The sequence below is a fragment of the Syngnathus leptorhynchus genome, chromosome 7 (assembly GCF_054491065.1).
Source record: "Syngnathus leptorhynchus isolate UIUO chromosome 7, UIUO_Slep, whole genome shotgun sequence".
Taxonomy (NCBI): domain Eukaryota; kingdom Metazoa; phylum Chordata; class Actinopteri; order Syngnathiformes; family Syngnathidae; genus Syngnathus; species Syngnathus leptorhynchus.
Genome location: NC_141201.1, coordinates 10,441,145 through 10,452,982, shown reverse-complemented (window position 1 = coordinate 10,452,982; position 11,838 = coordinate 10,441,145). Strand labels below are relative to the sequence as shown.

The window sequence follows — 11,838 nt, the reverse complement described above, 5'->3', positions numbered from 1 at the left end:
CCGTAGGTATGAGTGGGGGTGCAGATGGTTGTTTGTCTCTTTGTGCCCTGGCAACCCGTTGAGGGTGTCCCCCGCCTGCCCGATGACTGCTGGGATAGGCTCCAGCACGCCCGCGACCCCCGTGGGGACTAAACGGTTCAGAAAGTGGATAGATGGATGGATGGATGGATGGATGGATGGATGGATGGATGGACGGACGGACGGACGGACGGACGGACGGACGGATGGACGGATGGATAGTCTTGGGAAACCATGGACACAAACAAATCTCAACTGCCTAAACATATACAATGCAAACAAGGGAGATGAATATTTTGTATATTTGTAGCGAGCATACTAAATCTTGGCGTTTTTGTGTAACAACAGTGTCAGTAATCTTTTTTTTTTTTCCTGCACAAAGATAGAAGCCAGGAAACAAAGGCAGTGTAGAGATGAACAAAACTATAGCTCTATGGAGACTGGTAGTTCATTAAAAAAAAAAAGCTAACAAATCCCTGTGCACCATCTTATTTCAATAAAAAGCACACCTTAATGTATAAAACAGTTGCCATCCAAAATACTTCACTGTTGGGGAAAGCTCAACTCAAGGTCAGGAAGATATTTGATAAGTGTTATATTTTTGCATAAGCAGTCAGAGCTTAAATTTAGACTGCATCAGAGTGAGAGCCACTTATAATATGGCTATTCTCGTGCGGTTCAGTAAATAATATTAGAAACACTTCTGCCTTCTGAAGTTTCTGCTCAGTATCAGTAGAGTAATTGTAACACATGGACTGAATATAGAATGCACAGAGGTCGAGCAAATAGAATAGAAATGGGAAAAGATTTTCACAAGTTTCAACTGTGTCACGTACAATGTGGTTGTATGAAAGCTGGGACATTTTTTGTTGGGATTCTGTTGACATATTGACTAGATTGAGTATTTTGAGAGAAATAAAAATACAGTAATGTATTCCCATTCAAAATAATGGGAGCCAATTTTTAATCTGTTCCAAGCAACTGCACTGCGCTGGTCGCATTATTGTGACAGAGCTAAAATATTTTTAAAGTCCTAATGGACTTTCGTTAATTTAAGTGGACCTCAGTCCCCAGGGATCTTAATTTTGTCCGATCGCGCAACCGCAGCGCGCCGGGCGCTCACTGTCGCATCGCTTTAGGAGCGTCTTTGTGTTTTAGGATGGCTTTACTGCTCCTACTTGCTTCATTTGGAGGCATGATTAGAGTTGATGCAATCCTCAGAGTAACAAGAGTGTAATGAGTCAGTTGGCATGCGGGTCCTCTCGGCTCATCTCGCAAGGTTCGACAACCGAATTTCGTCCGACATCCAAAGCAAAAAAATCTCGAATGTTTTGTTCGAATACCGAATTGTTTGAGAACCGGGACGTTCAAAAACCGAGGCTTCACTGTATATAAAATGAATGATTTAAATGAATAATTAAATACTTCACTTACAATAATCACTGAGAAATAGAAACGCTGAACGGTTATCAACATCATAATGTGGATGATTGAAACAAAATTCAGTCGTGGGTGTTTCATATGGAAAAATACATTTATTTTTATATGGGTTTGATTTTGCAAAGGATTTGTCGGCGTTCTGCTACTCGTGTGTGGTTGTGAGAAATGTGTGTAGTGTTTTGACAAAATGGTCCCTGATTTCAAAATTTTGTTAATGCATTTCTGATAAACAATCATTGTGCCTATGTCATTCATCCTGGTACATTATTCTACTGAGCAAGTCATGCATCATCTTCCCGAAATAGCACGGTGTTAAACAACTGGAGTGTGAGTGCATGTGCATGTTTGTGTGCGTGTGTGTGTGTGCATGTGTATGTGTGTGTGTTTGGGCCCTAAAAGCTCATGTGTATTATAAGGTGCTATCTGGCTTCGGCTCAGGCACTTCGAAGAGAACTTTGCCCAGGACACATTGGAGAGAGCCAAGGTAAGACAACAGCAACAGCAGTTCTACCTCTTTAAAACAAGGAATTAATCATTTATACTGAATCTACATTATTAGTTTGTACAACAAATGAACTGTGTTCATTATAGTCAGACTGCTAAATGATTCACAGCAAACAACAAAGTGCTCATGGGAGTCGTTTTAGGTGCAACCACAAAATGAATAATACAACTGCACTTCCAAACCTGTTGCAGCCGCAGAAATTCACATTTCATTATGCGGCCTATTATGGACAGCTCTCTGTAGAGTAACAATTTGTTTGAAGTTTACAAAAATTACTACTTTTCAATCACAGAAACCACAAATTCTGCATCTTCGGACTATACATCGCTTCAGAGTATAAGTCGTTCCAGTCAAATCCTTGATGTGGCGGATGCTGCATTTTAGCAGCTGCAGCAGTGCTGTGTCATACATGAGTTGCCATTTACTGCAGTTTTTATTTACTAATTCTTCTGCATCCATTTCTTCTTCTACTTTCTTTTAACGTTTGTTACTCTTTAATATGTTTGTTCCCAACAAACAGTCTACAGCAAAATAATTAGCCTTGTGATTGGCTTCACTATTTCAATACTTTTGGAGGGGAGTGCATGTGAACCAAAACTCAGTGGGTGGAGGCTGTTTCTGCTTCTACCATGAGCTAATGGGAAGTTGATCTAAGTATGGTTTATACAGGTGATTGTCATCTGGTGGGTCATGGATGGAGTAAAAATTTGCAGGGGGCTCCTCGGGTTGTAGAGGTACAGACATAGGACATTTCATTGTTACAGATGTAAAATATATTTTGCATTGATTGTTGACATGTTAATTTTAAGGTACTAAATAAGGCCCTCTGAAAGGCATTTTGAATATGTAGCCTGAGCATGTGTAGTTAAAATATGATACACATTCGTTTTTAAAGTTTATTTTTGACCAGTGGGTTTTCTGAATTGTTCTTCACGTCTATTAAAGCTGGCGTCTTAGTTACAACTGGAAAATTTGGGGCCCTGTGAGACAATGGCAGAGAACCAATGCTTGAAATCATATTCACTTATGTTTTGCATTATTTTCTTGTCTCTTTGTTAAATTGAATGTTTTCAGGCCCTTTTCATTGTCATGTGCATATGACTCAGAATCACACAGGGCCATGGGCACATTTGTCTCTTTCTATGGCCTCGCTTGATCTTCACAGCACATTAAACAGCATGCCAATAAATGTCTAATTCGCCCAAACAGACACAAACCCAGACAAGCAGCTTGACATTCAACTTGTTTCTGTCTTTGAAGCTTAATGGAGTGACATGATGAATGTCTTTGAAATGACTTTCTCTTACCTGTCTGTAGATTTTGCAACAATATGTGGATATTTGATTATTACAGGAAACAGAAAATAGATTAAACATTTTCAGTAGCATTTCTATTGATGGTATGGTAACTATAGTTGTTCACACAGCTGATTTTACCGCTGCTGGCATGGAGGTAATTCCCACTCAATTCTCTTTTCACTATTCATTTGTGAATGCGTGGTGACCTGCCGCCGCTATTAGTTTGAACGGGTTAAATGGAAAATGACGGTGGGAGCATAGGTCTGCTCGGATCGACACCCTAAAACAGTTCCACTTCACAGTCGGCCACTGCAATAACCTGGAAGCCCCGCTTCACCTTACTGGTGACGTCACGTTACAGCAGACCGTCGCTGGCGTGCACGGTTGTGAAAGCGAAAGCAAACATGGTGAAGATGCACGGTCGACTTTTTGTTTTTGAAAATATGGGACATCCGCCGCAAGCGTGTAAGTTTACGTAGCTTTTACTTTGCAGACTGTAACTTAAAAGTATGTGTTTGTGTCTGCAAGCAAAATGCAAGTAAAGCATTGTCTTGGACCAATTACTGGCATCCAAAATAAAAACGTCACGTTTTGGAACCGGGCTCCTATTTATTTATTTATTTATTTATTTATTTATTTATTTATTTATTTATTTAGGTACTAATAAATGCGAGTAGGGTAGAATAGAGCTGGGTAAATTCGTCCGTGGCTGAAATGGCTTTGTTAAAGGTTGCTGATTGTTCCGAAGGTAAATGTGCACACGTCATATGTCAGTTGAGTGAATGTTGATGATTTGTTTTAGTGTGTGTGGTGCTGGTGGGCCTCATTAAGCATCAAATTATAATTGACCTTTGAGACTTTGCCTTTGGAATCATGGTGTCATTAATTGGTTCTAAAGTTGTTGATCTTTGTATGCCTTTGGTTTTGTGTCTTTCAGATGGGGGGAAGGCGGTTCTCGGGTTTGGAGGTGATCTTAATGGTCATTTTCGCATTGATGTTGATAATAGCCATTGCTCTATTAGTTCTTTTTGTTACCGGCGTACCTGGGACCATCAAGGATGGTGAGTGAATCTACATGTGCATGAAAATCCAACTTCAGTTCATTTTCATGGACTACAACAGGGGTGTCAAACTCATTTCTTTCGCGGGCCGCATTGTAGTCATAGCTTCTTTCGGAGGGCCATTATGACTGTCAACCCAAATAAATGTATGAGCACCTCATATTATATACAGTAAAAGCTACAAAACAAACTGACAAATAACTCATTTTCAAACCAGACGAATAAAAACTGGTCAAATATAAAAAAAAAAGATATTAAAAGTAATGACACACAAATTTGATGCACAATTTGTCTTCGCGGGCCACATAAAATGATATGGCGGGCCGTATCTGTCCCCTGGGCCTTGAGTTTGACACCTGTGAACTAGGTACACTGATTAAAATATGCCACCCCTCTATTTGAGAAAAGTCAACTAAATCATACTGACTACTGACCATTTATTATGCAGCTAATGAGGTAACCAAAATATTCAAATCATCTCTTAGCATGGTGCAGTACAACTCAACACTAATGCTCAATACCGCTAGGGAATCTTATTTGATTGAACAAGTGCTCTGTGTATTGTGGGATCTGAGTATTACAATTCATAAACCTTTGGAATAAAATGCATTGCATTAGATTACCAAATGTGATTAATCATTCAAATGTTTATTGATAGAATAGATAATTAGTTTGTTAATAAAACAAAATCAAATACTGAACACAGAAGACGCTTTGACTGATTAAACTTTGCTAATTATGTTTTTATAGTTGACTATTGAATAAGTCACAAAATACGGTCATCCCGTTTAGTATTTACAACTGTTATTTATGTGTTTGTCATGAGGAAATATCATATCTTTTGGCAGAGACAACAGAGGTGTTTGTTCCACAGTGCCCAAATATTGCGCTTGCAGAAAGGGTAGACTGTTTCCCTGACGCTGGAGCCTCCAAGGTATGTGTGTCAGTCAATATGTGAGGGTTTACATATTTATAGACTTTGGACTCCTCTACATACTTTAGTGCCTTCATGGTTCTCTTTGATATTTCGACAGCCATTGCAGCTAATCAAGATTTTTTACATATCAACTAAATTACAATGATTATGTGAATGCAAACATTACTTGTGATAGTAACAGCATTCATATGTTGGAGTTTTAAGGGGGTAATCAGATTTGCTCTGTTTTGATTTATGTTTGTTTTCATACAAATGTTCAATATACAATAGGCCTATTAAAATTATTATCATAGCATTGTGCTGTTTGGGCTTTGTCGCCTTGTTAAAGGCCATCTGTGTGTTAGATTTAGTTCAATATGCACCATCTCTTTATTTGGATAAATTATATATTGTTGCAATAATACCAAGGCCAGGTTACTGTCTGTATACAATTCCAGAAAAAACTAACTTTATGTGGCTCTCACAGAGAAGATGCCAGCAGCGTGGATGTTGTTGGCAGCCTCTAGATGAGCGAAACGTACCTTGGTGCTTCTTTTCCACCAACCATGGATACATTGTTGAATCAGTAGAGCAACCGGATCCTTATGGTAAATACGTAATTTCTTAACCTCTAAATTGTGAAGGGTGAAAATCTACCGTATTTTCCGGACTATAGATCGCTCCGGAGTACAAGTCGCACAAACCATAAAATGCATAATAAAGAAGAAAAATACACATAAATTGCCCTGGAGTATAAGTCGTATTTTGGGGGAGAATTTATTTGATTAAATCCAACACCAAAAACAGACATGTCATCTTGAAAGGCAATTTAAAATAAAAATTGTGAGGCGGATGTGCTAACCACTGCACCGCCGAGCCGACCTGAAATGATATAATAATGTGTTAATAATTTCAAACATAAGTCGCTCCTGAGTATAAGTTGCACCCCTGGCCTAACTATGAAAAACTCTGTGACTTATAGTCCGTAAAATACGGTACTTTTAATTTGGTTCCCAATTACTATGTTAAACCATCTCAGATAAGACCTTGCTGTTCATTTTTTCGTTTTTAATTTTAAAACCAATGACAACCTTGTATACTTGAAACTGATATTATTATATTATTTTCCTTTCCATCATTATTTCCATATTATTTTTTCGATTCCCATTATTATAGTATTTTTATTTATCAAGGTAGCAAAAACACAAATTTGACAGATTAATTGAATTTGCTATACTGATGGACATACCTCTTCATTTCTTGCGAATCTTAGTGTGGTTGGTGGACATAATATGGAAATCATTTCTACTTTCACCTGTGTTTCATCTTTTGCTCACTGACTGACCTTATTTATTTTTCTCTTCAGTTTAGTTTGGAGTCCAACTGTGGGCATATAACTACTATCTGTCTGTCTTGCCCTCATCTTGTTTTTCTCTCTATCACTCACTTTGCCTCAAGCATGTCTGTCAGTGAAACATAATGTGCAGCCTCTCAGAGAGGTTGATTGAATTTGCAAAATACAAATTTCCTGCTTGGAATCATTTTGCTTTAATTTAAGTTTGTTACTGATGGTTTATCATCATAATACAGCTTCTCAGCTGTATTGAGATATTTGATACTGTGAAAGACTAAATACAGGGCAAAATATGATAGGTCATCTTTGCCATTGCGTAACTTTGACATTGCCGAACAAGGGAAGTCATCTGGTGCACCTCTCTTTGACCAAGATGTAATTTAATCAAATCCAATGTGTAAAGTCTTTGCCAGGGATCAACGAATAAGATTGTTGATGACAAAAATCTTTTTTTTTTTCCTGTATGAGATGTCAAATGTGGATAAAATATGCTACGATATTGCTCAATGCTACTGTTGCAATCATCTAGCAAATGTATTGTCTTTAAAAGGACTTACACAGTTCATCTGGAAAATATCATTGACACCACTGGACCTTACAGCTAAATGTATGGCTGCACTTTTTAAACAGGACTTTACTATTTACTACTAATTCCATAATAATTTGGGCCACAAATGAGCTGAAACTTCTCCCAACAGGCTTTTTGCACCCACAACATTGTCCACACATTCAGACAATTTTGAGTCGGTAGTCAAAGTAAAATTTATCATTTGGGCTGGAGAACCCGCAGAACCCATGAAAATATGCCGACCGCTCATTCAATGTGCTGCTCCTGAAATACTATGCAAATGAAGACGATGAGGATCGAACACTTAGACAGACAGTAGATTTTGGTATTTGCATTATTATTCAAATTTAATGTTTCAATTCACAATGAAAGAAACTACTGTGTAAAAAAAATCACACCTATTGAATTAAACATTGCATTCTTTTGTCGTAGTTTAAAATAATGCTATATCAATTTTGATTGTCAAAGGCCACTATGTGTTGGTAGACCATTAAATGTCATTATAAAAAGCCACATGGCACTGACAGAGGAGCGGTACAATAATTAATATCAGTTCTTTTAAAGGTATTTATTTATTTTTGTTATTCTAAATTACACCTTGTCTTTACTTTTTTATCTCCTCTGTTTTATGACCTGGACCTTGTTTTTATTGTATTTTTTATGGCAGTAATGAAGGCACATTTGAAGAGAATGCCATCCCCTTCCTTGTTTGGAGCAGATATACAGGAACTGTCATTTCAAGCTGAAATGCAATCAAGCAATCGACTTCGTTTTAAGGTTGACACTATAACCCCCCCCCCCCCACACACACACACACACTTAAAACCAGACAAACTGTCACATGAATATTCTACATAATCTCAGATTTACTCACCTCGTGGTTGTTGTGTATTTAGATATCTGATGCCCACATGCAAAGGTTTGAGGTGCCCCATGAACATGTTAACAGCCTCAGCAAGCACCCGAGCACTCCCATTAACAACACTCTGGAGATCACACACAAACCTTTTGGGCTGGTTGTGCGCAGGAAGGAGAACAAAAAAGTCCTGTAAGTTCTTATACTGCTGATTGACTATTTTCTTCTGTAAATATAACAATGTACTATTGTTTCAGTCACACAGTGCGGATTACAAAGAAAAAAACATTACACTAAATGCAGGCATATGCAGTACGTATACTGTATTGTATTGTATTGTATACAATAGTACAATGTGCATGTGGAATACTCAAGTTTTGCTCGAGTTCTTTACATCTAGCTACTGTAGTTCTAACTCTGTTTACCTTTCACATAGTCAAGAGCAAATCAAGGTCCCAGCAGACCAAATCAACGTACATATTATTATCAACTATTATTTATCTTTCACATAGTAAAAACTGTAGTAGATCATAAAATCGCACACAGAACCTTGCCCTGACCATTATCTGGGATTTCCCTGCCCTAAATTGCACCTACACTAGGACACATCCGCAATGACTCAGTTTTGGATGACAGTTTGTGTCTAATCTATCCTGTAAAATCTTCAGCATTACTAACATTCAGAATAATCTCAAGATGTTTACAATTTCCAGTGCATTGATATTTGATTAGACTCAATTGTTTACTAAAAATGCTATTGTATTCTCTGACAACCTTGCATTACCTCCAATTTTCAATTTTCTTATATTTTGGTCACAAATTACATTCAGGTTTGACACAAGAATGGGACCACTGGTTTTTGCAGACCAGTTTCTTCAGCTGTCTGCTAAACTTCCATCTGACAATATTTATGGTCTGGGAGAGCATGTACACAGACAGTTTCGCCATGATATCAACTGGAAGACGTGGCCCATCTTCACCAGAGATGCTTTTCCTAATGGGGTAAGTAATCCCATAATTGAGTGAGTGTGTAAATGCTATTTTGTCTTTTGCCTTTATGTACACAAACACATACATAAGGTAAATGTACGGTAGTGTTAAAGTGCACATTACATCACAAACAAAAAAGTCACAAACAAAAACATGTTACACTTTATGAAACGCAACTGCAAATAAAAAACAAACAAGAAAAAAAATAGCATATATATATATATATATATATATATTTCAAGTGTTGCATTAGGAACTTTCATTCATTGATAAAACATCTATAGAGTGGAACAAAGAAAACTGATGTATGATCTGGTGTTCCAGCTGTGAGTAAAAACATTTTCATGAGAGACTTTAGAGCAGGAAACCATCTGCTTCCCATTTGTTTCAACGTTCCGCATTCCACCTGCAAATGTGGAGAGGAGTTTAGATTAGGCTCATAACTCAATCTTCATTACTCCTTAACTGTAATCTGTCACTACAACCAACCAACATACACAATGGTGTGAACCCAATAGATTCTCATTTTGATTAATGATTAATGAATTCAATTGAGTATGTGTTACAAGTAATGTTTACAAAGCAATCTTGTTCTGCCGCGTTTACCAAACATAATTACCTCTTTCTCTAGGGAATGCACAACCTCTACGGACACTATCCCTTCTTCCTCTGTCTGGAAGACACGAGTGGAAAATCATTTGGGGTCTTCCTGATGAACAGCAATGCGATGGGTGAAAAACAGAACAATATTAAACAAAAAAAACAACATGCGTATTTCTGAGTCCAGCATGTTGCACACATCAAACGTTTTTATCTGACTATTTAAGGTTATTTTTAAAGTGTCATTAATGCTTTTCATTACTGTCTATTTTCAGAGGTGACTTTGCAACCTGCACCTGCAGTGACATACAGAACAATTGGAGGAATTCTTGACTTCTATGTTCTTTTTGGAGATACACCAGAACAAGTGGTGCAGGAGTTTCTCGAGGTGATACACACCTAGAAAATTAATAAAATCAATTCAAGAAATGTGCTGTATTGGGCAATTTGTTCAAATGTAGTTCATAGTTTTGCCAACCACTAGTAAGTATAATAAATGAGATAACTTCAAGCAATGTTTACTTAAACATTTGCCTGTAATGACGGACGTAATCTAAATTTCATGATAACCTGGGATTACCTACATGATCATGATATTGGTACAGACAATTTTTATGCTGAGTTTTCCTGACCTACTGTGCTTTCAGCTTATTGGCCGGCCTGTCATCCCACCCTACTGGTCACTGGGATTCCAGCTATCTAGGTGGGACTATGGTAGTTTGAGTGAGGTCAAGAAAACAGTGGAAAGGAATCGTGAAGTGAACCTTCCATATGTAAGATTTTGTTTGCTCTGATTATATTATTTTCAGACCCCTGCAATACTGTATGTAATACATAAATTTGAGCGTTCAAATCTGTACTTCGGCCTGGTAGATTTGCATGTTGTCTCTGTGATGGCACGAATCTTCTTTCACTGATTTAACTTTTCCCCCTGACCTTCTTTACAAAGAAAAGGACAAAAATAGGAGCAGCACAATAAAATGTGTAGCCTGTTATTTTGTCAAATAATGCAAAAACAAACATAAGTAAGAATTTGTGCTTCCAGTGGTTTCTTTAGGAGCACAGGTAAAATCCTCTCAGTGAATAATATAAATTCCTCACCTTTGCAACCTGACCTGTGTTATTCTTTAACAGTTTATATGTCAGTGTATGGTTCCATACACCTGACATGTTAGGCAATCCGCGGAGGCGTGATATGGAGGTGAAAGCAGCAGTTGGATAGAAAGTGTGAGCGATTGCAACAGCCTTTACCTTGGACGGGGTTATTCGGCTTTCTGCGAAATAATGGGCTTCTGCTGGGCTCAATTCAGGTTCAAACGTGAGCGCACTATTTTTCAAGTGCAAGTGAATGTTAATGCTGATCAAAGATCAATCGGACAGGTTCCTTTCATCATCTTATTCACCCTGATCAAAATATGAAACCTACTTGTGCTCTCTTCTATCGGTGATGATTGATATATACCTTTTTTGAGTGAAGAGTCTCAAAGGCTTTTTCTGGATGGGGCAAAAGTCACTCTGGACACGAGAACTGAGGCATGACACTTGTTTTTAAATTAATTGCCAAAATAAACTCCTTATCTTAATCTCCATAGTTCATATTCTAAGACAATGTTATCACAAAATCAGTGTTGTATTTCACAGTATCACCGCCTAATCAAAAGCGCCCCACCTTAACTGATGACTAAATACAATAAAATAGATCACTGATGTCGTTCAATCTTTCATCTACTGTGTATCCAAAGATTGCAGGATGCCAATGCAACGAACTCCTGAAGTCAATTGATAGAAGAGTCTGGTTGAACGAAGTGACTTAGTTTTAGTGTCTGTGGGTCTCCACATCACATCATAGGATATTTGCAAAGACAGACATCGCACATATAGATTTTAATTCATTCAAACACCAGTAAATGTTTTTCTTTTATGGCTAGTTACAAAGTAGCCTTCCAGCAAAGTCATTGATCGCAACTTCATCTTACTCCACCTACGCACTAAACCAACCAAAGCCCCTCTTCTTCAGTGTCGGAACAGAAGAGCCCCCCCTTCTTTCCACGCTTACTCAGTCTCTCTTGTTTTTGCATGAGGTCAACTTGCGGATCAGCATGTGAAGTCCTCTTCATCATGCAGCAGTCCAAGCCTTTTGAAGCGCAATACCCAGTGTCACTGTTCAATGAAAAATGTGTTTTTATTTAAAAAATGGCTATTTGGTTTTCAGACAAAAATAAAAATCACACA

General features: G+C 37.8%; 1 protein-coding gene across 2 annotated transcripts in view; it reads left to right on the top strand.

Moving 5' to 3' along the window:
- The first annotated feature begins 3,877 nt into the window (after positions 1-3,877).
- si (sucrase-isomaltase) overlaps positions 3,878-11,838 on the top strand; it is a 40,082-nt gene continuing 32,121 nt past the window's right edge. The window contains exons 1-10 of one of the 2 annotated variants that reach the window (XM_085915819.1): positions 3,878-4,009; positions 4,199-4,322; positions 5,171-5,256; positions 5,726-5,846; positions 7,828-7,937; positions 8,057-8,208; positions 8,847-9,018; positions 9,638-9,737; positions 9,882-9,994; positions 10,254-10,379. In XM_085915819.1, coding sequence (XP_085771945.1) covers positions 4,199-4,322; positions 5,171-5,256; positions 5,726-5,846; positions 7,828-7,937; positions 8,057-8,208; positions 8,847-9,018; positions 9,638-9,737; positions 9,882-9,994; positions 10,254-10,379 — 1,104 coding nt within the window. In that variant the 5' untranslated portion in view covers positions 3,878-4,009. Of the gene's footprint in view, positions 4,010-4,067; positions 4,323-5,170; positions 5,257-5,725; positions 5,847-7,827; positions 7,938-8,056; positions 8,209-8,846; positions 9,019-9,637; positions 9,738-9,881; positions 9,995-10,253; positions 10,380-11,838 lie in introns of those variants that run through there. The other variant, XR_015066632.1, reaches the window with a different exon arrangement.